We start from the raw sequence: 27367 nt of genomic DNA, 5'->3' as shown, positions 1-27367 counted from the left end.
ACCAAACTCAAAGATAATTTTTCGGCGTTATAGAAAATAATTTTTCTTGTCTGTCCAGAACTGTGGGTCTAAATATATGTTTGTTTGGTTTTGTGCATTTGTAAACTTTCTTTTTCTCTTGTCTCTTGTGCTCGCCATATTTTTTCCTTTTTCTTTTTTTCAGAATATTTCTGCGCTTTACATGTTTGAAATGTTGTGATTGTAGTATTTAATGCCTTTCTGTACTTGCTGTTTGAATGTCTGCCATTTCTATTGGGAACATCTTTCATTTCACAAAACAGAAAAGAGAGAGAGAGAAGCTTTCAATGATCTGGTCATCATGGCTCGATGTAGGTGCATAGGTCTGCACCACCTCCAGCTTGTGCCTTTTATTAAGCCAAATTCATTAATTTCCATATGAAGAGTGCTGGAATTGGTGAGGCCTCAGAACACATAGACTAAGTGCTTTTTGTTCAATGAAAATAAGTACCTTTCCTGCTTATTCCAGTAAAATTAGTCAGCTTGCATCTAGTAAAATTCTGTTTGCTTAACGCCATGTTCACAACAGTTTCGTAAGCTGGCTGTAGCAAAGGCTTGCGGTGTCCTCTAAGGACCCAGACACGATGGACATTCTCGATAAAGGTTATTTCTCTCTTTCTTGTCATATCATCTGCAGGCAGTGTATTTTTGTTATCACAAATTTCAGAATGTACTCACAAGTGGAAGGTCTCGTTGTATTTGGGGGACCAGTTATTGTTCTTTGACTTTGTGGCATGTTTTCGCCGCCTCTCGCTTAAGTTGGGCCCAATGATATTCACTTCCACAAAAGGACGGAACATGCTTGTGTTGGGCCACTTGATGTCATTGGCAGCAACCACTGGTACACAGGGAAGAGAAGCACACCCAGCAACACATCATCAGTACCTACCCTAATGGAAGCTCCAAGTATCAAGTATTATGCCGAGTACAAAATCCCCTTCAATCCCCATTCACTAAAATAAATAAAAAGTGATGAGCTGCCCTGTGTCACTACAGAGGCAGCTTATGCCTGTCCCTAAGAAGACAAGGGTGTTAAAAAGTAAGAAAGCCCTGAGCAAGAACTTGCTAGCCTCCTTTTCTTTAATTAGTCAACAGTTATATAAAAATGTTATTACAGCTCATTTTTATTACTGAATAAAGGTTTCAAAAAGAGTCAGTTAAAGTATAAGTGGCTTTATTAGCAACTGATGGCAAAATATGCATTATGGTGCTATCTAGTTGAGTAAAATTAAGCATTTTTGGCTAAGTAAGTCTACATTCTGTAGTGCACCGGTGGCAATTTCACAGTAATTTACGGCAAAAAACAGCATATACAGTTGAACCTTGTTAAAACAAAGTTGAAAGAGCCCGACAATTACTTTGTTACAGCTGCAGATTCCTTATAGCCTGTGTGAGCTTCGAAGGGGAATGCTCACTGCTTCGTTGTATCCATTATTCCGCATAAACCTTTCTTTATAACGAGGTTGGACTGTATTTATTTTTTTGCCTTTACCTTTTCAGCCATAAAGGTTAGAAAAAACATTAAAAGAAGATCCAAAGCCAAGAATACATCAAGTGTCAAGTGAACAGACTAAAAATCAACACCTTTTTGAAAATGAAAGGAAGACCATGATGATTACATAACTGAAATTCAGAATGTGGACACTCAGAATGCCTAACTCTTCTGGAAATGTGACATAACTCAAGGTTAATACAACAGTTGCATATGTAATACCTTTTACGGTGATCTTGTGCTCTCCTGTGCCTGGATGCATGAATAGATCAACCTGCACTGATACTTCACCGACACTGCCTTCTTCAGCACTTGGTTGGTCTGCAACAAACACAGTTGACAGACTCAAACTCAGGCTATGTCAGTTAGACTAAGTAGTTCTTCCACAACACAACTTTTTTTGCTTGGGCAGTGCAGATGATGGGCTTGTAACATGGTGTCACTTGCACCATATGGGCCTGCATATTGCACTGTTCAATGCAAATTGTAAATTGTGGTGTTTAACTTCCTGAAGCGACACATGGGCTCTGAGAGATGCCGTAGTGGAAGGCTCCAGATTAATTTAGACCACCTGGGGTTCTTTAATGCATGCTGACTTGGCCCAGCACCTGGGTGCTTTTGTGTTTCACCTCCATTGAAACGCAGCCATTGCGGCCGGGTGATACAGGCAGAGTGCTTAAAATGTACAAACAAATGCCAAACATATATAGTTCCCAAGAAATTATACATTGGCAAACAGCTACTATTAGTAGGAGGATGCATTAACTGCTGAACTGCAAAGCACAGTGCTATTAACTAAAAACACAAAACCCTGAATTGTCAATGAATGGCTTGTCCAGGGAACCACTATCTAGGGTCATCTCGCCTCTGGTCAAAGCTCTGATACAGAAGAACAAAGGTGGTTTAAAAAAAGCACAACTGTAACAGACTGATTAGGTGCTCCTAGAACTGTGATTATTGCTTTTAAGAGAGACTGCATCAGTAGTAAGCAAAGAGTCAGCAGAAAAGAAAGCATTGCATGGGCCTTACAGCAATGTTTGACCTGTGAATTGATCGTAGCTGTCCTTCAAAGACCAAGGTCTCCCAGCTTGTTTTACAGTCTTCATAAACTCCAAGACCAAATGAGCATAAAAAGACTGCCTCAGAAGTTTTGCTTGAAAGCACTGCAGGGAAGGGTTGATGTGGAACTAACCTTGCTTGGTCTGTGTGGAGACAAAGGTCTTGATGAGTGTGTCGGTAGTCTGGGTGTATAGGGAGAGTGCATATCGAAGGCTCTGCAGCTCGGGGCTCTTGTCCAAGAATGTCTTCTTGAGGCCATTGCCGCCCGCATGGAAGTACTGCTTGATGGTGTCGAGTGCCACGTCCAGAACAGCACACTGCTTAGGTGTGAGGTTCTTCTCCACCTCCTGCACAAACACATCAGCACGGTAAGTGCACACCTCTACTGCTTGAATATCTGTTAGAATTTCCAGGACCCATGACAAACAACAACAAAAAAAATTATAGCAGGAAGATTACGACACTCAGCGATAAGTTAAAGCAGTGGAGCTGCTGTGGGCGATTTCTGCGAGTGAATGGTGAAGTTACTTTGCAGATATCCATATAGGTGTCATTCTGCAAGATCGTGTCTTCACCGTCACTGTCAGTGCTGTCCTTGCAAGTTGGCTTGAACACAGTGACCTATTTCATGCTACCACATGCTAACATCATCAAGGGACTGTTTATGTTTCGCCTTCTAAACTCTTTCCCACCTACCTCTGTAAAGCCATAACCTCACCTCCTTTATTTGAGAGCCCAGCATCAGCACACGGAGTGCTTTTATATTCAGTTTCACATCTCCTTATCCTCGCAATAAACATTAAATATGGTAAACTGCAAATGGCCCTTCACAAGAAACTCACTGACAGCTCAACAAAAATTATGTTGTCAATGGGGAATATATGCTGACTGGTAAGAGGTCTGCAGCAAACATCTAGAGACGACAGCAGTTACCTTAGCCATCTTGGCAGCCGCAAAACAATTTTAGCTACAAGGAATTATCCACAAAGTCGCATATTATTAAAGCTTACAAAATCCTCACCACATTAGAAAGAATTTCAGAACTGACTGGTGAACGAAACCCATGAATGAGACAGCCTCTCTCTTTCATAACAAAACAAACTAATCTTTGTCTAAACAAAAGAATACTCTGTGCAAGTACCATCTAATTTTAGCTAGCAAATACCAATTGAGGAAAGCTTTCAGGAGACACCAAGACCATAATCTTAAGCACCACTAACCTTAATGGTTCATTAATATGTGCTAAAGAATTCAAAACACATAAAGCTCATATATCACAGCCTGGTCTTGTTTATTATGTAAAACCTACGAATCACACTTCAAAGTACAGTCAGTAGCTACATTCATAAGTTGTTTTTTGAAAATACCATAATGAAACCTACATGATGGAATGTTCTCTTTTCTCAGTGTGTGAGTAAAACTCTACACTTCTCATCCCTCCTTCCTGTATTTAGCATTTAATCTCAGGATTTCTGGTCACTTCCTCCAGTTTTCCTTTCTACCCCCACATTCAGCTGCTGAGCTTTACCTTTAAATTACCCTCAACCCTACTCTCCCAGTACACAATCCTCCTCTCCTAGTCATCTTCCTTCCACTCTCAACCACAATGCTTTTACTATTGACACTGTATTCCAAGAGAAGGCAAGTGTAGCAGTGGGACACAGACAGTTAGGCGTAGGGTGGCCACAGCTGGCACAGGACAGGGTTAATTGGGGACAGGGGAGAGGGCGTTGCCCTGCAGGGGGAGTAGTCAGGCTGATGATGATACGCAATGCCTTATGACCTTGAGCACACCGGAAGCTTGGAAGAATGCTAATATCATTGTAATCCATAACAAAGGGGACGACAAGGACTTGAAAAATTACAGACCGATCAGCTTACTGTCCGTTGCCAACAAAGTATTTGCTATAGTAATCACAAATAGTCAGATCAACCTTAATAAAGGGTTTCAGGCAGGGAGACATGATCTCGCCATTGCCATTCCACGCCTGTTTACAGGAGGTATTTAAAGGCTTGGATTGGGAACAGTTGGAGATAAGGGTTAATGGAGAATATCTTAGTAATCTGCAATTCACTGACAGCATTGCCTAGCTAAGTCACTCAGGGGATTAACTGGTCTTACAATGAATATGCGAAAACCAAAGTAATGTTCAACAGTCTCGGAAGGGAACAGTAGTTTACAATTGGTAGCGAGGCGCTGGAACTGGCAAGGGAATACGTCTACTTAGGGCAGGTAGTGACCGCCGATCTGGATCACGAGAGTGCAATAACTAGAATAAGAATGGGGTGAAGCACACTTGGCAGGTTCCCTCAGGTAATGAGTAGCCGTTTATCATTATTTCTGAAGAGAAAAGTATACAGCTGATGCATCTTACCAGTACTCATGAACGAAGAGGGTTCAGCTGAACCTTCTTCGCTCAGCTGAAGCTGCTTTAAAGCCTGCGTTTACACCATGCTCAACACTACAAAAAGTTTAAGATGGTAGTTATAAACAGAATCTCTAATTAGCAGTGAGATCAATCTTAAGGAACTCGAAACAGACTGTTTTAGTGCTGAGCACAGCTCAGCATTGGTAACGACATGTTGCAAAACTACGCCTAAACAGTGTTCTTTTGTCAACTTAGAAGAAAAGAATATTCAAAGGAACACTAATGACAAATTAAAGGTGGCCTATGCTTATGATTACAAATTTCTATCAACAGAGGGGCTGCTTTCACAAATAGGTAACATGGCCAACTGCCAGGTCAGTGAACAAGCGCAATGGGTTTAGGCTGACCTGCAGACTTAAGTGTACGAAAAACTGGCAAATAAACTGTACTGCCAAACTGTATTGTATTATTGTAAAAAAAAAAAAAACTGGAGCAATCGTAAGCTAGAAAAGAGTGAAAAATGAATGACAGCTGCTGCCACCACCTGCAGATTCCACAAGTAAATGGTGGTGATGTCAAGGGAGACATTTTGTTGACTACAACAGAAAACGAAAGGTTACATGTCTGAATATAAAAGCAAGTTTTGCCTTGCAGTCACAAGAGTATGGTTATTACACAAGGATAATAAAAATTAAGCTTGGCAAATTAAACGAAGCAAATCTACAACCTTAGTTGTCATTGTCAACGTCACGAGTTTGAATCAGGGTGGTGGGAAAAAGTATTCAAACCTTAACTCCAAATTTCTCAGCAATGAAAGTGTTCTTTGCTGCCAAACAAATGTGAATAGAGCTGTCTTCATGAAAAGCTTAACTATTGGAATGTCTGCAGTGTACCTTTAATGCTTTCAGGTCTACATACAAATGTCTGCATTATATGCACTGCATATACTACACAGTGTCTGGAAAAAGGGTTTCTGTATATATGTGTGTGAATACAGCTGCCACTTAGCCAGCAGTCAGCCATGCATTGTGTGAGAAAAAGTGAGAAGAAGAAACAGGTCGGCAACACTGTTGGGATGTGAGGCTCACCATGACACCCAGAGTTGGGAGCTTGTTCGCAGCAACATGATTTCGAAAGAGCCGTGACACGTCTTCAATTTTGGCATTGGGCAAGTTGGGAAGGATCATCTGTGGCAGGGCAATGGCAGCAGGGAGGAAGAAGAAGCCAGAAAGAAAGAATGTGGCAGCAAGAAGAGACTGCGAGACAGGCTTTCAATTTGTGAGCAGGCACACAAAAGATGGCCACAGGACAGGTTGAAGAAGACAGAGACAGCAAGAATGAAAGGTAGCAGGAACCTGTGCTTGTGTTCACTGATCCCCGATGTGGAGTAAATTGTCGGAATGTGTAAATAAGAAAACTTGAGGGGAAATTTTTTTTGTGCACGTGTCTTTTATACTTTCATTTATCACGGCTTGTAGTTTCTACAATACATATGTGAGAGGTGACATTCAACTTCCCAGCATAAGGCATATAATTTCTCAAGCACAACGCCATGCTTCAGAGAGAAAGCAAAAAGCATAATAATACCATGCTATGGAAACCAACGGCTTTCACTTATACATGAAGTAAATCTTTCTTTCGATATACTGGGGCAAACAATCAATTGATCAAACAGGAAGCACAGATTTAATGATGAACACATGCGCACTGAATCATACTCCCATTTTTTATGGCTTTTGTATCCGGGTCACCTGCTGCATCAATTTGAAAGTTATTGTATACAGAAAAATTCTCACAAATTTGCTGTCTTTTGACTCTCTTTAGTGCCGCACGCAGTTTCTTGCTAAAGGCTAGTTTCTGCCTGTTACTTCTGAGTGAAGAGACCGCACATGAAGCATCCACAATTCCTCTTATTTGCCTATGTAATGGTATGAGCAATTATGCACTGCCCTAGAATATGTTTTGTTCTTGTTGACTGCAGCTTGCAAAGATCAGTCATCACAAGAATTCACAGCACAGCAAGATGCAGCTACATAAATTAAGGCTACTGAAGAGTCAAATATAATCCTTACATTCTTCTCTCCCATTGGCGGAAGCACTACTGTCTTCTCCATCGTATGCATAACAATCTTCCAGAGTTCCTAAACAACAACAACAAAAAAAGGTGCAGTATTAACACATTTATGGAAAAAGTACAGCATTCAGGTATTGCATAAGGCAACAGACACTGAAGGCTTGAATCAGTGCAAGCATAATGCATGAATAATTAAAGAGCAGTTCGATTTAAGTTGCCTCCCATTAATTCAAGCTCATTGAAAAATAAAACTAGATCAGTCGAAATTATTTGAAGCTTGAATTAAAACATGCATTTGAAGCTTAAACACAAATATTCACTTTCCTGATGGTATCTCATGATGGGTGGTGGTCCATAATAAAACTTAGAAAAAAAAATGGCACTGTAGAAATGATTTTGCAGGACCACCATGTTTTGCGATGCTTACTGGCATGCCTGTATGCACTAATAATGGCCCTGCATGTAAAAAAAGAAGCTTGGATTTATGTTCCAATTTCAGGTTCCAAAAGTTTTCATCTTCCTTGACACTGTTGCCCCACAAAAACCATGCAAAACTGCACAAACTAATTCCCGTGCTAGCCAACAGGGCCCCAGTTTACAGGCCTATTTGAACTTTGAGACTAAAAAATTTGAGCAAAACTTCTGCCTGGATCACAATGGCTGAATGGTTATGTTTACTGCTGCAATTTGGAAGATATGCACTTTCACTCATGCCCCGAGAGAGGAGGTGTAAGCAAAACATCCAGGCCACCACACTCCATCTGCTAGCCATACTTGGCAAGGAAGGGGCCAAGTGAGCACAGTGCGTACTCGCCTTGAGCAAACGCTTGAGCACGGTGCGCTCACAGACTTGAGCGAACATGGACAGCTTGCCATCAAGAATGTCCATGAGTGGGTGCAGCACGTGGTCTGCTTCGGCTGCCACCTCGTTGCGCTGGGACGTTTGGTTCATGGAAACCTGGCCGCTGCCTTTCACTCCCGCCAGCAGGGAGCTCAGCTCGCCCATGCTCTGCTTGATGGTGGGCTCCAGACTGAAATGAATGCATGCAGCGTGCCACCATTCGCATCACACACGGTCACTAGAACCCTATGAGACCAGATTTGATGCTCCCTGTGGCTGTTACCGAAACTGGATTTGCTTGCTTTATGGAAAATGACGGGTTTTCCGAAAGACCTGTAGTGGGCCTTCTACCGGCCGTTTTCACAGCAAATTAGTCTGCGGTGGATCAATATTTTTAGCTCTACTCTGAAGGCTTGGATTCTGCACAAAGTGTCTTTCCTCCCATTGCATCGGTACTCCCTTCTCCCCTCTGCACCTTTTAGCACTGCTTATCACTTTCACATGTTCAAACATTGCATAAACAGCAAAGGAATGCAGGTTTGCGATCTTGCACTTGTACGAATGGTGGTGTGGGTTTTTTTAAATCTGGCATTAGAGTTACAGTGAACATTTACTGCAGCAACTAGACGAACACATAATAGTCACACATTTGGTGGTCGTGAGTCTGGCCACAGCTGGAAGGTGAGGGTAGTTCAGATTTGAGGCTCACTTTGAGACTAACACACAAATGTCCAGAGTTTCTACGCTAATTTTTCCTTGTCAAGCGCCTGATGTAGTTCTACTGACATACTGATGTGTAGCAATCAAGAGCACAAATCGATTGTTGTTTTTATAAAGAATACTCACCTTTTAGCAAAAACTATGCTAAGGTCATCCAAGACACCATTGAGTGACTGCTGGAGCTCTTTGAGTATGTTGCTAGCATCAGCTTCAAGCTACAAAAAATAAAACAAAAAAGTTATGCTTGATGGCATAATAATCAAACATTAATAGCACATTTCAGGCCATGCTAAAACAAAAGGAAGACTGCACCACAGGCGTACCTAGAAAAACTGAATGAAAACTGTGACTTCATATTTAGGACTAAGGACTAAGACTTTGTAGGCAATACTACACCTGTATGCCCTTTCTTGTCCTATGCTATTTCTGCACTGTCTGAAAGCTATGAACCAACTAGCCTGAAGTGTATCAGTTCTGGGAGTAAAATATAATCCACACTGTCATCACACAAAAGCAACATGTCCAACTAAAGATTTTTGCTCTTGACAGACAATTAAATCCAGCAGAGTGCTTTATGCCTAAAACCCTTGAGCTCAATGATTTAACTTGTGAAGACAAGTAGCACCTATAAGCACTCAGAACAACAAAGATTGTCAACAAACAGCAAGCTATATATAGAGGCAAGCACTTACTTTTTCTCCTCCCATAGATTCGAAGAGCTTCTCAAGTTGTACCCTAAGTTGCTGGATATTGTTCATCAAAATGCATGCCTGAAATTGAGGTGACAGGGCACAATGTTAGCACACGAATATGGACACAAGTGTGTTTTGGATAATGCATATTTAGTCTCAAGTTTAGAAGAGCCCTGAATTTCTAGTTATACATATGTCACACAATGCAGATCAACCTGGCACACAAACTAACTTGGCACTGAACCCAGCACAGAAATTGAACCCTGTAAGTTTATCTGCGCTGCATACCGCAGAAAGCTAAGCAGTAAGTATTCGCATGGGTTATGCCCCAATAAACTGGTCTGTTTCCATCTGTGCTGAAAAGCAGTTTCACATCGACCTCTCCTAACTTAGGCATGTGTTTGGTGCTCTTTGGTCTCGGTCACTGTTGCACCATTAACAGCCACAACTATATTCCTTTCGTACTTGGGCAAATCTGCGCCATTATCTGTAGAGACTGATGAACCACAGAACATGGGCAGCATGTGCATGAGCAGAGAAGCCAACTTCATGCTTTCTGCTAATGGGCAATGAGCCGTATCCCATGAGCAGGATACAGCCTCAAGTGGCAACATAATGCAGGACGCCCATACCTGGGAAAGCACTCCACGGTACTAAACGAGGAGGGTTCAATTCATCTACTCATGTTCAACCCATAGTTCCCATCAAACATGATGCTAGGTGAATTACAGGTGACGAATTTTAGACTGTTCAAAAATTAAATGCAAAATGATTATTACCCCACTGAAACAAGCTTTTTCCTTTTATTGATAATCACTGAGAGATCAGCAGCAATTCAGTTAAGGAGAAGCACGGGTCTTGAAATGGTAAAACAATGAGAATTTTGATTTAATATACCCTGAAGTACCTACCTACAAAGTTTTAAGGTTTAATTTGACTCCAAGCTATTGAAAATCGATATATTTGACGCCTCTGAAGTGCTGAAAAGGCGATTTTGGCGCAAAATGCGGCATAACTTTGCACCTGTCACTTCCCACAACTGCGTCCCCGATGGCTGCCATCTTAGTTTTGTTTGAAAGCTGGCACTCTTCCCGATATCCTGGTACTACTCACTGTTGTGAAAAATTCCTAGAACATCCCCAATCTGCCGTTTTCTGAGGCCTTTACAAGTACCTCCGAATGTCTGGCACGCGCACTTCAAATGCGATTTTCTCCACTTCGTTATTCTGTTAACATGACTTACGGAAGTTATTATTTCGAATAATATGGGAACTGAATTAAATCTGCTGAAGACAATAATCCTTTTTAAAACAGGTAGATGAAATACATATACACACCTAATTTCATTACGACATCACTAATAATAAAAATTTTTAATTTGAAGACCTGCATCTCTCCTCAAGCGAGTTGTTTCAGTGTTTAAACACGAGCCCCTGAAAACGCAAGCAACAAACACAGAATTCATATTTTGAAACCGTAATGTTATAGAAGGTGAACCTACGGTTTTCTCCTGCAGAACATAGTTTGGAAACTCCTTCTTGACGATGTCCGCGTATGCTGTTAGGACTTTCACAATTGTCTGTATCCAGCAAAAAAAAAGAAAGGGAAACAAAAGTTGAGGCAGACCTAACCAAGCTGCTATGAAAATAGTGACATGCCAACAAAAACACTCTTAAAGCATGACAACAGACTATCCTCTCCAGCCTACCTTGGCAAAGCGCTTCATGTAGCGCTTCACGAGCTCAGGGTCTGGGCACTCTAGCTTGCTAATGACGTCAAAGCACTGCGTGAGTTGTGTAAAAACGTCCACCACGGAATTGGAAAAAAGGGCATGCTCCGAACTCTGCAGGAACTGCAAAAGACAAGCAGCAAAGGGGAAACACATGAAACTGTGCTACACACTTACACGCACTATTAATATGAGCACAGCGACATGCTGGGCAGGTCGGATTGTGCCAACAAACTAACAGCCCGCAAAAGGACATGACGGAAGGTGAGGACACCGCAAGTATTGATTCGCGACAGGCGGCTCCACTGAAGCATGATGAAACTTATACCAACTAAAGAAATATGAAGGCATAAGCAGCAAGGAATGCACAAGGTTGAAATCGAAAGAAGCACAACACTCATGAATTGATGCTCATTTTTCTCAAAGCTTGAAAGCTGTTAGGCTAATACATGCAGAATTTTCCTTATGATTTTAGAGGCTTCACAAGTTTTTTTAATTATCTGATATTGATACATAGCATGGGATCACAGGATTAACGATTGGAGTATACATGAGTGATCCTTACACAGTACATTGGTAAGTAAGCAGATGCAAGATGGCTGTGCAACTGAACTGGGGAATGAGAGATCATGTTTTACAATCCATGGTGTTGCTAGTGCATGCAACATTGCTCGGGGAAGCACACCACTCTGTCAGTCAAACATAGTTAGTGTCCTGTTTGCTTTATGTAAGCTTTGGCACTGGATAATGGTAGCCACTATGAACAAGGCACCAACCATCCCCCTTATCTGAAGGCATCAGAGGACACTTTGCTTATCTTTCAGCGTCACTTATCAGGAAACACAACCTGCTCAGCTGAGTTTTTCAGAACAGAGCCCCTGAACCCCTTGTCCTGCACAAAGGCCAAGAACAACACAGTACGAAAGGCGGCCATTACATGGCTGCGACTTACGCCATCTTTTTTGTCACGTAGGAAGGCACTGTGGAGGTATTCTAGAGAAACATCATCATTCTCATTGAGCCATTGCATCACAAAAGGTTCAAACAACCTGAAAAAGGCAAAAAGTACGAAAAGGAATACAACATCAGATTAGCAGAAATAAACTGTTATAAGGGCCAAGGTTTCAGAGCATGACCACAAACATGTGTCATCAAGAAGGAATTAGACTTCAGCCTGAGCACATGCAGCGACACAACCCATTCATCTTCTCAAAAATGAAATCTTGTTATTGAATAAAAACTTGTTTGTTGCATTCATAAACTTTCCTGGTTCATTACATGTTGACAAAGTGGTTTGGGAGGTAGGGCCAACCATTTTGAGGCTCCTTCCACGAAATGACGCCTACTCTAAGTGAGGCTGATGTTTTCGGCGTGTTACCAACTTGTAATTTTACACCTCCATAATTGCTCCATGAATAGCTCAGTTTTCTCATCTCCCACCTCCAAGCTCTACACATCTCTCCCTCTGCTGAGAAAAAGATTTTTGTATGCTCTTCACCTCAATCCAAAACAAAGAAAATTAACACGGCCATCAAATGCGACTAGACTTTTAGCCACCTAGAAAATGACAATGCCTGAAGCACTGGTTCCACCACCCCTTGTAATATGAGCTATGTAAAAGAGATTGAAAATAGCCAGCTGCTCAGCGTGAGGCAAAGCTTAAAATGATGTTTCAAACGATTCCAGACAGTGTGTCTACTCACGAAGCATATTCAGGCACCGTGTCTTTATAGGGAGGAATGTCCTTGATGTAGTTGTTGTAGAACCATTTCACCTTGAAGTGAAGGTTCATGTAGGCTGAGCTCTTGCACAGCCTCAGCTGTTCATGCTCTGCATGATAAAACAAGGGCAGAACAGGGGCAGGGTGGAGAGAGACGCATGCCACAAGGAGGTCAATTTCAATCCTCTAGCTCGTTTGCGAGTCCTTTTCAAGCATGGTGCTAGGAAGGGCAACTGCAAGCACAGTGTATGGCTTCCTTCTAAGATTTGGATCTATAATCATTGCCAGATTTAGAGAGAGAGAGAAAAAAAAAACACCAATAAACCAATACACTAAAAAAAAAAACGGAGAGAGAAAGTAAGCACAAAAGTTCATTTTTGTGTACGTATATGCTTAGTGTCACTAGCTCATATTGATCCAGTCTTGTCTCGATAGCCTAGCCCACATTGTTTCTCAGTTAATTTTGCAGATGCATACTTCAAGAGGGTTGCTTTTTATAGAAGTACGTATACATTACCAGGCCATCGATTCGAGTGTCATGTAAACATTAGACTGTTAAGAATTCGTCATGAGGTTACCCCTCAGGAGGTTACCCCTCATGTACCCCTTTACATGAGGTTACCCCTCATGTAAAGCCCTCACCTGAGGGCCCTTGAGGTATTTTTAATAAATAAATAAATAAAAAAGTAGCTGGAAGAGCAACATGATGTAATGATGAGCAATTGCACATTTGGCAAAAATTTCAAATATGCTCTATATGATGGAGGCAGCCACAAAAACTTGCCAAGCTCATTTCTACTTTATTCTCAAAATAGCATCAAGCTTTGATGGATTTATTTTAATCATTGCTGTTCTTGTCATCAATGTTCAACAATGATCACCAATGTTCATTAATGTTCAACAATGTTTCCTTTGTTCAACCATGGAAAAAACTTAGTATTTACACTGCTCTGTAATTCTAAGGATATTTTAAACAGCTGGCTTGCATATTCTACTGAGAAGCTTCAGGTTGGAAACCATAAGCACTAGTGAATGTGACATTGTTCTTCATCGGCATATACACCGACACAGTTGCCAAACCTAGCTTGGTCAGCACCATCACAAGACTACTAGCAAAGCAGCCAAAAAAGAGGTCTAGACAGTACTACAAGTTCCTCTATAAACATTCCATCCCTCAGATATCAAAACAAATGATTCAGGATGCAATACAAGACAAGCACAAGCTGAAGCCTTCAGCTGGGACAATTCATTCATATATTTGTAGAATAAGACCCTGTGAAACTCGTATTTATATTTAAACTTCCAATGTTATTTCTAGTGATACCAAGGCATGCAAATGAAACTGCTCTACTTTAGCTCAAAATGTACTGTCCCAACTTTGGGCCGCTTGGTAATAGAAACGTTCAAGTATATATCTGATGCCACCATGACAAAAAAGGGGTGTTCATTCCCTCTACTGAAGCGGCACCACGATGCGAAGAACCTTTTGTCCAACATATGCCATGCTTACTCCAAGGCGATGCTCTACAGTAATCACCAGACAATGGACTTATAGGGCTCAAAGTAAATGAGGTCTAATAGTTGGGTACCACACCCCAGCAAAATCGTGAACAGGTTGCCTTACATAGCTACCACTCCATGCAATACCATGCTGCATCTTGTGAACAACTGTACAACCTGGTTAAAAGTATATCTAATAATATTTGCAGTGTTTGCACTATAAATGACACATTGATTACTCAGACATCACACAGACACTCACATCGACATCATTTGTGCAGCTTATCAGAAAAAGGAGTGTGCCAATATATGCCGAAGCATGTACTGCTTCTTTCAACCAGTGCAGTCGGAAGTAATTCCATGCGCAAACCACCTGACAAATGGCTGCCACAGCAAAGCAGTGGGGCAGCATTTGCAGCTGTCATACTTTGAGCCCCACCAGCCAGTGCACAGTACTTAGGAGACAGCCAAGCAGAGTTCACCTAGATCACCAGACTCAAACCAAACAACAAAAAGCAGAAATAAAAATGTCGCCAAACTTTGCTCACTACAAGAACAACGCCTGCTTGCTTGCATTTTCCACCTACAGCCTAAAGAGGCTCCTGCACAGACACTGCCAAATCACAGAGCACAGAGTGGTATACGTTCTTCCGTAGAACAAGTTGGAAAAATCTAGTCTTTTATAATAGCCTACTCATTCTGCTAGACAAAAAAATTTAAACACTCTGCCCCGGTATGGCAACTGCTGGTGTGGCAGTTGAAAAGCAGAACAGAATTCTTTTACACTCTTTTGGTTAGGAGATTATTTCACTCGGGAAAAAAACAGTTAGTGTTACAAATAAGCATGAAGCTATGAGGAAAGCTCTGGGGCAAGGCTGTGTTTGTGCATGCTGCTCCTACCTGCAGGCTACTATGAGAATGGGAAGGGGGGTCTCAGAACAGGAAAAGAAGTGAGGAGGAAAGAGAGCGGGCCATCTCCAATTGTTTGTCTAGTACATACCGGCCTTGGCAAGGTGTCCTTTATGGGAGAGAGCACAGGGTTCAGAGCATACACACACCCAAGGGTTAGACAGTGATGGGGGCCTAATAGCTACTACACCAGGAGGGTGGGGCACATAGAAAAACAGCAGCTTCCAAAGACCTCACCTGAGCATGTCCCGGGGTAACAAATAACAAGCTAAGTGAGTGCAGGACAATATCCAATCCCAGTAGTAACATTTCTGGATGCTGGGCTGAAATTACATTTCACTACACCAACACTCTGTGGTAAGCGACAATTCTCCGAGGTTAGAACTGAATGTCGTAACCTGCACTGAGTACATTAAGTTGGGACATACTGGGAGAATCTGATATGGCTGACAGCGTGCCACTTTTTCCAGAATAAAAACTATAAATGCATGTCTTTTTAGTTGGCGCACTTACGATTATTATATTTGATTTCAAAGTTGCTATTTGCTACCCTGAGAGCATTCCACTTAGTAGCTAATATTGTGCAAGAAAGGAGTGCAGGAAGGAATGGATACAAAATAGTGTCAGGTTTTTGAGAACTAACATGAATACCAGGCTTTACTGTGCATCCTTGTGCTTAATGCACTGAGCTTTATCCACTACAGTAGTAGTGTTCTCAGTGCTGGGCAAAAAAACTTACTAGCTCCAAAAAAAAAAAAAAAGAAAAGCATGCGGTAAAATCCCAATTAAGGCCCCTCCCCCCCTTTCTGCCACTAACCTGACTTATCAGTGTTTCCCAATTACAAAGCGACTACAAATGTGACAGCGGTGGCCAGCTTCAAAGCATATTTCGCATTCAAAACTGCTTTATTTGAAGGCAGACTTGAAATAAATGAAAATAGCTGAGCTGTAGATATAGAGGGAAATGATCACTGGCAAAGATGCACCCTGCTCCACACATGCATTCTTGCTCATCGTGCAGTGCTGACATACAGTGATGTTCCATTCAGGGAGTTTTACTTTTCTTTAGGAACTTTTAGGGACCAAAATTTTGGTGAATAGAGAGAAAGGAAACGAGAAGAGCCGAAACTCCAGTTTACTTCAAACTGCATTTTAAGGACTGCTGCAGAAATAAAGGGACAGAACTTGGGACTTTCTGGCCTAATTTCGGGAATTTTCAATTATGGCACGGCACAACATTGTTGGCATGGCAGCTGAAGGCATGTGGAAGTGCCATTGTGAAATCCGAACTCAAAATGAAAGTTTAGTATACTGGACCTTGCTTATAATTAGTGGAAGGAGCGCCTTTTCAGAAAAAATGTGCCTTCATTGGGATTTTACAATATATCTTGAATCTTTTCCCACACGAGTACTGCTGCTGTGTTTGTAGTGAAATTCCGGGGTTGTACTTTATTTCTTTTTCTTTTTTTTTTCAGAAACTTTTTACTGACTAAAATAGAAAAGTAAAGAGTATTAAAATGTAAAAAGTCTCAAATTCGCACACAACGCTGCTCTGAGCAGTGCACCGCATGCTAGAAAACACAACTTAAATGTTAAAACTCTATATACAGAGCACAACTACTGCCACAAGTGATCACTTGCATCTACTCTTTATTTTAGGAATCCAGTGGTGGTATAGACACTGCGTCTATAGAATATTTGAAACATGGTATTGTGCTCATACAGGCAATATAAGCTCGACATGCAAAACCTCCTTGGATGCCCATGTGCACGGAAAAGTTTTGGTGGGTGTAAATCTGATACAGATACTGATGATAAAGTAGGCAAATACATAGCATTTGGAATCCATGTCAAGGTAACATAGGGTGCATGCTAACAAAAGTGACATGCTCTTCGTACTAGCTTTTCTGTGAGATAGCACTTTTTCATAAAAAGAACTTGAAATGCTTTGCCTGTGGGTTCTGAATATTTGATAACAAATCAAGAACAAAAATGACACTCTACAAGTTGGAAGCAAAAGTAAAGCTTTTGCAGAGTGCTTAAGCATAAAATTTTACAAGCAAGATGCTACAGACTCAAGTGAATGCTTTGGCAGTTCGAAACAAACGTAAACATCGCCTGATATACATCCTGTATTTGCTCTCAAGCTAGTGCTAAACAGGTTTGGCAGAGCAGTGGCCTCTACTGTGCAGACTGAGCTTTTACCCTGCATAGGCAGTGGTGGTAATGCCAAAGAGCAAGTGACAGGTACAGCTGCAATATGAAATGAATTAGTGTGGTGAAAAACAAAAGGTGCCAAGAACTTGGGTTACAGGATACACTGGTGAAAATGCAAGGTGTCTGTGACCAAGACGGCAGTCAGGATTCATTGGTGCAGGATTTCACAGCTTCTACAAAGCATGCAAGCCTGACTTTGGAAGGAAATATATTGCGGAGTGAAAAAAAGGAAGAATGGGGCTTTCCTGCAAAACAAAAAGTTGATATATATCGCCGAAAGCCAATTCCATTCTTTCTGGAGCCTCATTGATTAACGTACAAAAACATTTAAAGTTGTGAAGGCAAATTCGTAGATATCACATCATTAAGCGAAAGAATGAAGTGCCATATACAAAAAAAAATTACGCAATGCAAAACAAAAGAAACGAGAAAGCACAGTCGCTGCCTGATGAATGAATAAAGAAACCGGCAGTCTGTCGTTCGGAGAAAGAGAAGCAAGTAAAGAATGGCCCACCTTCAAGAGCATACTTCAAGTCTTGTGAGAACAGACCCCATAATGTTTGTGCACTCAGGTGTCCAATGTTGAGCTCTTGGGGAAATCTGCAACACAACTGTCAGTCAAACAGATGCACTGCCCTAACAAATATGACTCCCTGAGGGCAAGCCATCTGTCAGCCTGGTGTGAAAGTACTTGCCCATTAGAAGCACAGCATGTATGTATGCAGAACACAGCAGAAGCATGCATGTAGTGGACTACGCATTGCAATCACTAGACTGAATTGAATTGTTGCAGTGTAATGCAGTCCAAACTTCAGATATTGGGTGCTCAACAGAACGAGATAACATTTCTTTCGATCATTTAAAAAAAAAAAAGAAATTTAACTGAGAACCTACATTGCTAATAGAGAGCTGTGATGGTTAGAATGTAGTATCAAAAGCGTTAGGGGCAATTGCTAGGTCTTCTATGAAAATGTGAATGATTTTCAACCAGAAGAGCTGCATGCCTGACACATGGCATTCCTCAGCTTGGTGATCCCACACAACCCAGTCATGCAAAACACCTACAATTTAACTTTGGTGGCTGTATGCGCGTGCCTCAATATGTACATACATGGCATTTGGCAGCTGCTATTTGGTTGCTTTTATATTTATGTCTATTTCTGGCCCAAAACAAGGGTTGAAAGCTAGAGAGACAGCCACTGCATAATTGCTACCACTGCCTTGACAGCCTACCCGAAATAATGATGCCTACATTTACTGTCGTAACATGTACGAGAAATCCACTTGAATTCATCTGAATTCCCATTTTTACTGTATGCCCTGCATACAAAAGTGGTTAGTGGAAGGAGGACAGGTAGCGAGCATTCAATGAAACTGAAAAACAAGGAGGTACAAGCAACCTTTCAGCTGTTACCACACCCCAGAGGAATGCCAGGCACTCACTGGTTGAGCACAGGGGCATAGCTGTTGCGATCTTCCTCAATGACGGACACCATGAGGGCGATGAGCTTGTGCCAGAAGTCGAGGTTGTGGACACTGGGGCCGTGCTCCTCCTCCTTGTCCGGCGGCTGCTCCACTTGGAACTCACGATTGAACAGCTCGTAGCAGTTCTCAAACAGGAATTGGCACGTCGACCGAAGGCACGCAATCGCACAGTCCTTCACCACGGTGCTTGCCCGCGGTGGGCTCGTGAGCTCCTGGACCTGCAGTCAGAACACAACACGAGCGGCCATCACGCAGTGCCCTCACCGCTCTCTCTGGGTTGTCCTCAGGCAATCCGCTCCACTGGACTCTGACTTCTTTGGCAAAAAGCAACATTCACTGCAATTTTCTGCGAGAGGTGGGAGCCTATAGACCTCTCCAAGGAGAATACGCAGGGTGTCATTGCGCTCAATGCTTGACTGTTGCATGTGAGCAAGGCTGAGATCACCTGCAGTGTGAGCATTCTCTGTGCACATTTGAGCGGACCAAAAAAAAGCAAGTATTCCAATTAATCCAAATAAACAATGAAAAAGTCTACAGTTCTAAATAGCCTTCACTTTTTCCACTGTAATGCAGGGCCATCTCAACACATACAGAATACCAGGCATTCATTTCGATAAGAAGCTGCTGATGGAATTTATAAGTAAGAGCCTGAGTTTTCGATCTCTTGAATGCATGTGCGTGCTTAGCACAACTGATAATCTAAAACTTACAGAACCCTGGAAATGGTTTGGTTGGTTTATGGGGTTTAACGTCCCAAAGCGACTGAGGCTGTGAGAGACGCCGTAGTGGAGGGCTCCAGAAATTTCGACCACCTGAGGTTCTTTAACGTGCACTGACATCGCACAGTACACGGGCCTCGAATTTCTCCTCCAAAGAAATTCAACCGCCGCGGCCGGGATCAAACCCGCGTCTTTCGGGACAACAGCCAAGCACCATAGCCACTGAGCCACCGCGGCGGCTGGAAACAAAAACGATTAGCAAGTACATAGCAAGAAAATTCTACCTAGCTGCACAATCCAAAAAGCAACACCTACTGAGCTGTTCTGTATCTCTGCACGTCATTACAATACCCGCTGTATTTATATAAGAAAAATAGTTTGGTGCATACTTCATGCATAAAGTGAAGCAACAAATGCTGGAAAAACATACGTGAACAAAAATTTCACTACCAGAAGCAGATCCAGTATAAGTCTGTTACCAACAATCCACTTATGAAACAAGGCTATGAAGAACTCAGCAGCTTTTGAACCACCTAACAGAGGCACACTTTGAAGCTGACGAAGTAAACAAGTTATCAAATGATCTTCTTAGTAAAAAGCATGGGACTGCACTAAGAATTTACATGTCCCCATGCACATTTATCCCATAAACTGTACTATGTGAACAGCACCTTGCAGGTGGGCTTGTGTGGTTTTGTTCTCTGCCATGTGCAATGTCATTTTTTAGGCATACACTAAGCACTTCTGCAACCTTTAGAAGCTTCACAATTTTGTCCCATAATTCAGTATAACATTGGAAATTCCTCAACTCTTCACAGACCGTGTGGGTGTTTGGTAAACACATACTTAAGGCCTGTGGGATGTATACAGCTGCACTTGCAGTTAGACAGCTGTGTAAAATATAAAACACTCCACATGCACCCCTAAGCTATATTAGGCTAAGCAAGAAAGCATATCCAAAACGTAGTATTCTGTTGCTTACTTTCATTCTGAAGAAAGTGATGCTAGTGAGAAGGTCTACAGTGGACTTCAAATCTTGCAATTTTTCTGGTGAAGATGCTGGAAAATTGTTCTGAAACACACAAAAAAAGGAAATGAAGCAAAGGAATACTTCTGATTATTAAGAAAATCACAGGATCATGTGTACACATGTTAGTGGCTTTCTGTTATTTTTTATTTCCAGCATCGTAATGCTTGCTTTAATTTAGATAAACTGAAAAATGCTGGTTGAATTTTTGTGATAGAGGTATCATATGTTAAAGAGGCCAACTGGAACAATTTGGTGGATACTTTTGTCAGGTCCCACAACCTGTGACTGTGAACCTTTAAGTCTAATTAGACATCTCAGTGGATGCTCGTCTGTTAGTACAAAAATATAGTAGAGCACTGCAAAATAAAACTCAAGCTAAGGCATGGACATCATCTCAAATGTACAGCCATTGCCAGCTATGTGCGTCATTAATGAGACCTAGTGAAAAACTAATTCAGGCCAACTGTTAGGCCAACTTCTACGGTCAACAGTTTTGCAGCAATTAAGAGAAACAATCAAGAAATGCGCTTTTTGTTTCATGACCACTATCATTAACAATGTATGTGCTAAGGACCATATCAAGAAATTAATGAAATAAGATTGTCTGAGATCTTCTTATGCAAATGAATTTAGAGAACAATTAAACAAACCATTACAAGACTAATAAAAGCATGTGTGCTGAGAAAAAGAGAAAAAAAAATGTGTACTCACTCTGTACATAGAGAGGTCAATTCTTAGGGAATTATGCAAGTGATCTAGGATTTTTACAAACTTTTCTTTCTGTAAAGAAAAAGAAGTCGATGAAACAAACATTGTGAGTAAATTACTAATTGTTACTCTGCTAGATTATATCTAGTGTTAGTTTTCAAGCAGTTAAAGCTACACAACTGCCTGAAGGTCTATATATTTTTTTAGCAACACTCTCAGGGGGCACTAAATCTTACAGCTTCAAAGAAATAAGCATTTAGAAGCCCCTATATTTGCACCCCAGAATGAAAAGAGTTTATGTCACTGGAATGATTCAATCTGAATGTAACTTTCATGTGCCTTAAGGAGTTTACTAAATATATACTTCAATACTATTTGTATATTAGTAGTTGTATTTTTCTTTTCCTTACTGGCTCTTTTTTTTTTCAGTCATGCAGCGAAATGTTTCCCCTACCATTCAGGATCAATTAGCAATAAAGCAATTGGACAGGCTAAAACCAATGAATATATGCCTAGAAGTACATGCCTACTTCTTTATTTACAAGATTTAGTTTCAAATGTCTCTATATTCCAGTAGACAAAGACATGCAGTTGTGCTAGTAAATCCTCAGAATTCGGAAGGTTGAGAGATACATCGGCCACTGCACAGTTTCTGTCAATAATGTTTTAAGAATGAGTGTGGAAAGACTATGTGCGCAGCTTGTTGACAGATGTCACAATTACGATGTGTAGCTAATGCAATAAAGCCAGTGCATTTGGATGTTCTGAATGCCAATGAATGCCTGCTTCAAAATATCATACTTTAACACTACTTAAATTCTCATGTTCTTGTTCTTTCAAGGCTTTCTATAAAGCCAGACTATGGCAAGCCTTTCGTAAAAGGTATATTACTTATTTGGCTTATGTGCCCAAGTTTGTGAGAAATCTGATTCAGGCTCACAGCTGAAGCTGACTGTTCGCTGTTGTCTTGTCAAACTATGAGTCTTTTAGCTGTGTCACATGCGTACAAGATGAACTCCGCCATGCTGACATTAGCCGACATGTCAAATCAGTCATGGGTTCGAATGGACAAATGCTGCACAAGATAATGACCATAAGGGGAGGGGGACTTACGCCAAAATTAGAAGCGGCAAAGCGGTCACTGGCAGAGACCGCAGATGACGCAGCCGTGTGTGCATAGTAGGCGTTGATGTTGGCAAGGAGGGTGCTCATTACAGCAGGCACCCCTTGGCACATGTACTTGACTGACAGGCAGTGGAAGTGCCTGAAAAGTTGCCAGTATGCACGACACATGTAGAAGATGCCCAAGCAGCCCCAGCAACATTGTCTGGTGGCTTACTCGTTTCACTGAGTGATTAAATGCACATACTGATGACCCACAAGTTTAATGTGTTTTTGCATGCATCACCCACCGCTGAACATAACCCGCATTCCTAATTCTGACCCTCACGATAGCAACAAAAATACCTTTTGGTATACACTCAGCTGTAGAAAATAACCATACACACTTCAATACGTGTGTGAACAGCACTCAGTTTGTTGCAACAACAATGGCATTTCGAGATACCCCATTCTCTCATCCGTGATCGCATTCAATGATCGTTGTGACTCCACTTTCCCAAGATTCATCTTTGCTGCCCAAGATTTCCTCATCTTCTAATCCATCCAGCTGCTTGCTAACAGAACACTTACAGAAGATTTTGAACACCATGTTTGCAGGAATTGGCTTTTAAGCTTCAATGATCCATGGGTACAACAGTGTGCCCATCACAATAGGGTTTGTGAAAGTGCCAAGGCATGGTAGTGCATTGCTGTGAAGCTGGCATTGTCCCAAAATCCACTATAACTGGGGCTTTTCGTTTTTGTGTCCTCTTTTTCCAGAATTCGGAGGGTAGAAATCAGGCAATAATTTTTTAGTTCAAATTAGGGTATAAATCAGGTTATTCAGTGAAAATTTCCATAATTCGAGTTTTTCTTAGGTGGCAAAGGAGAACTTACTACCAGTGCTCGCTCTTGTGCGGGACACAAAATACCCTATTTACACAAAATTTCCAATCTACAAATTTACACCTTATTTACAAAATACACAAAACACCCACAATAACTAACTCGTGGAAGCATTATAAATTAAAATTAAAGACTTTGTGAGAAGTAAGGACTTCTCACAAAGTCTCTAGAGAAAAAAAGTACTTACGTCATTGCCTGATATATAGACTCAATCCCGTATCGCATTGCAAACTCATCCACAATCTCTTGTGGGTTTTCCTCAAAGTAGATCTTCCATGCATCATCCTGTAGGAAAATACTTGGAACATAAGAATCTGCAGTGGGATTCAAATGCAACACTACTTGCAGATGCTAACCACACGAAAGGGGTTTCGTGCGTGTAGAAGGTAGTCTGGTTGACTCTCGACAACCAGAACCCAAAGGGGACTGAAAATTTCCTAGAATTGCTCATAATTTTTTGTTATGGTGAAACAGACTATGCGCAAACTTTTTTAATGCAGTCAACCACATTACGACCACATACAATATAAGAATTTAAATAAAAAGTTAATAAATTTGAATAGCTGTTTTAATAAACCATAGAAGAGATAAACAAATAACTGAACAAACTCAGTCCTGCACCTCCACTCAAAAAAAGTTCTCGAGTCCCTGATATGAAGCTTACTAATATGAATCGAATTCCAGCCCAAATATTTTTTAAGCCATGCTCAAACACACAAGAACTAATATGGCTCTGAAGTAACATCAGTCACAGTTCCATCACTAATGTGACATCACAGCTTTGTCCCATGGTGTTGCAGTAGCAGCTAACTACTGCAGGTTAGGAAATTCATCATTATTTCTAGGCATTCCTCTTCTGATGCTTCATAGCCATGCAATGAGCGAGTATCTTAATCCAGAGTGTGTTTAGAAGGCTACAATGGCAGCATTAAAAAGCTCTTCCCTTCAATGCACGAGGGAACTTGGGTGTTAGGACAAGGAAAACAGTGAACTCCGCACAAGCACCCAAAACCCTGATTGCCCTTAATGTTCATCGGCACATACCGATAGCTCAGCAACACCCCTCGCAATAAATGCACACGGCTTTGCACATTTCAATTGTGTGTACTGACTGCATGACCTCGAACGAATGTCACAAAGTAGCAGGCACTCTTGAAATTTGCAACGCCAAACAAAACACAAATGACGCAAGTGACACTAGTCAAGCTAGCGCAATATACGCTGCTAAGTGTCAAGGAAAGACACAAAATGACCCAAGGAATTTTTGGTCTGGTGCATTATGCCTAGTCGTTTCTGATGAGAGTTCTGGATGATAAAGATTTCCTATACATCAACAGACTTGCTTTACTGAGACTTTCCTATATATAAATGAGTTAGATCATTGCAGAATTCATAGAATGTACACTGATGAGTGTAAAAAAACACCTCGAGAGACTTTTCTGAAAACAGCAGTAAGGCAACAAAAGCAATTGTGCACACAGTAGTCCGGTGTACTGTTTTGTCATATCTTATTATAAAAGCTGTGGATAGTTGTAGTAGCTTTTGTGGTTTAAACAAGACTGTCTTATTATCGCTGCCCAGCAAATAAATGAGTGATATTACGGCACCATTCTTAGAGAAGCCTCTGTACAGACTGAGTGGCGTAGTTTAGGTTCTTACCCCTTTTGCTTCTGGCAACTTCACAACTCCTGCATTTTGCTCACAGAGGTAATAAAACAGACTCTGCAAATGTGATGAAAACAAATGTCAAGTTATCAGTGTAACACAGGTGAAACCGACACAAATGATGCATACATTTTAGAGAAGAACCAGGAGTTATACAGATAACATTTCAGCAGTTAGCGTAGATGTACATTAGTGCTATAAGAATGAGGATACACAAGAAGGAATAAGCTGTCGACATTTATTATATACAGTCAAGCCCACTTATAACAATATTCAGGTGCCATGGAAATACCATTGTTATAACCAGTAATTGTTATAACAGGGTTGTGCCGAAAAAAAGAAAAGATGACAAACTTGCGAGCATTTACTGACAGTAAATACCTGGAGGGATTTGATTGTTTTGATGCCTGTAAAAGCTCATTAATTCGAACTTCAGGGAACCGGAACAATGTTCACCATTCACCGATGACCAAAGCAACGCCATCACTGCACCACTGGGAGCTTCGCCGCACCTCCATGTCACAGGAATCAAGCCGGCTTTCCGGAAGTGATTCTTACGGGAAATTCAAGAAGCATGCAAAACTAAGGGTGCAGTGACAGCTGACAAGAGAAAAACCGCACTGGCTGCACGCACGCGCACTGCACAGACTGATTGGGGCACACATGGCACGCGTAGCCAATGCAGCAATGCAGCAGCTCGCCTGACGCAATGACTCCTGCCCCTGGGACACAGGAAATTTGTGAAGTGTGGACCGTGGGGAAGTTAGCGAAGAACAGCGGAAGATGGGACAACGTATGTGCTGCCGGCACCAGCCGTAGCTCACAAGAAAAACGCGGCTGCACATTTTCTTCTGGAAGCGGGGCACCCTTTAAAAACAACAAATATTCGACTGCTCCGCCAAGGCTCCCTATCATGCTCCCTACATTCTTCTCTGCATGGGCCTTTTGCTCACGGGAACGCATTCAAGGGCTCTTTTGCTTTTGTGGCGTCGCTGCGCTGGCATAGTCCGTGGGGCCGCCCAACGGACTAAGCCAGCTTTTGTGTTGTAAGCATGGTTTTGCTGTATGGTTGTAGTATTTCCTTGTTTTTTTTTTCTATAATGGTTGACATCAATTACCAGATTTAATTGTTATAACCAATAATGTGCCTTGACAGCATTGCTATAAGCAGTTTATTTTGCCATACAACACATGGTAAAGCTGATGGTGCCATGACTGACCATTGTTATATCCAATATATTGTTATAACCGGTATTGTTATAAGTGGGCTTGACTGTAGCCCCAGAAGTTCAGATCGAACACTCAAATAAAACTGCTTCATTTGCTATGCAATATAAGACATAACAAAGAATGTATGGCCAGAAAAGTCAGGACATGCAAATTTAACAGCATATCATGCAAGCATGGGAGGATATTATGGCATGGCCAAGCTAAGAAACTGCCTATGTTGGCCGTGCTGTGCCGTGCTGAATTACATGAAGTTAGAGGTTGCTACATGTCTGGATTGGAGTTGGTGAAAAAGAAAATGCTTTTAAAAGTGCCTTGGTATGCCAGAAAACTCAGTACAGTAGGGACCGTGAAAATTTGTTCATCTTATTATAAGTGCCCCGGAAAGGATGTCAACAGGTTAGGTGTGTCTGAATATTCTTACGTGACATCAATGAATAAAATGGCCTAGCACTAAGATGATGACTGTAAATAGAACATTTGTTCCACTATCTAAGAGGATGACTGCAAATAGAACATCTATTGTAATATACATACGAAATGAGCTGAAGAGCATTACTTTAGTTTTCTTTTTCACCATCTCTTTTCCTCTACCTTAGTGTCCTTCTTTTTTTTTGATATCTGCTTTCCCTCCAACTTTTGCGTGGCTCTCTCATCTTGCTCCTTCCGTAGCATGGCTGTTACCAACCGTACGAGCAAGTGCACCACGCGTATTTCCATTCGCCGCAGGTAATGTGTGTGCGGCGCTGAAATAACAATAACACGTATTGCAGTGGAGCGTCAGCTGTAAATTCGTCTCCCAGCTGTTTAAACCCTTACTCAACAGGCGGATGCACAGCGAGCCTACACAACTTTTAGTTCAACGGATGCAACGTGAGGCACATGATGCGCACGCAGTGCTGAGATCTGGCCACATAAGGTCTCTGCGCCGTTAACACACAAAAGTGAAGGTTCCCTCTCTTACCCTCACCAGCAAGAAAGCTTCTCCACTAGAAAGCATGCCCCCGCAAGATAGCTTCTCCGCACTTTTTCATGAAGATGCATGGAAGCTGTCTTGTGGGGGGGGTGCGCTTTCTTGCGCAGAGGTGTTCTAATATTTTTATTTTCTCGACAGTGCCGCGGCAATGCTTTGTGAGTACCATCGCCCAGGGTTGCCTACTTTTGCGGTCACTGCGAAACATGCAAG

General features: G+C 41.6%; 1 protein-coding gene across 3 annotated transcripts in view; it reads right to left on the bottom strand.

Moving 5' to 3' along the window:
* The window catches only part of LOC149341611 (protein unc-13 homolog B-like), a 202414-nt gene that overhangs the window by 6674 nt on the left and 168373 nt on the right, over positions 1–27367 (bottom strand). For 2 of the 3 annotated variants that reach the window (XM_089543709.1, XM_089543708.1), the window contains exons 12-30: positions 24949–25011; positions 23477–23574; positions 22396–22546; positions 21286–21354; positions 20527–20616; positions 18784–19043; positions 17855–17940; positions 12698–12824; positions 11947–12043; positions 10974–11117; positions 10767–10844; positions 9266–9343; positions 8700–8788; positions 7827–8043; positions 7011–7079; positions 6027–6125; positions 2703–2916; positions 1733–1831; positions 697–856 (exon numbers count right to left, since the gene is read on the bottom strand). In XM_089543709.1, coding sequence (XP_089399835.1) covers positions 697–856; positions 1733–1831; positions 2703–2916; positions 6027–6125; positions 7011–7079; positions 7827–8043; positions 8700–8788; positions 9266–9343; positions 10767–10844; positions 10974–11117; positions 11947–12043; positions 12698–12824; positions 17855–17940; positions 18784–19043; positions 20527–20616; positions 21286–21354; positions 22396–22546; positions 23477–23574; positions 24949–25011 — 2288 coding nt within the window. The remainder of the gene's footprint in view (positions 1–696; positions 857–1732; positions 1832–2702; positions 2917–6026; positions 6126–7010; positions 7080–7826; positions 8044–8699; positions 8789–9265; positions 9344–10766; positions 10845–10973; positions 11118–11946; positions 12044–12697; positions 12825–17854; positions 17941–18783; positions 19044–20526; positions 20617–21285; positions 21355–22395; positions 22547–23476; positions 23575–24948; positions 25012–27367) is intronic. The other variant, XM_089543710.1, reaches the window with a different exon arrangement.

This window comes from Amblyomma mixtum, chromosome 5 (genome assembly GCF_055824585.1).
Source record: "Amblyomma mixtum isolate Tamu chromosome 5, ASM5582458v1, whole genome shotgun sequence".
In the NCBI taxonomy this organism is placed as follows: domain Eukaryota; kingdom Metazoa; phylum Arthropoda; class Arachnida; order Ixodida; family Ixodidae; genus Amblyomma; species Amblyomma mixtum.
The sequence above is the reverse complement of the archived record's forward strand: the minus strand, read 5'-3'. Positions and strand labels throughout refer to the sequence as shown.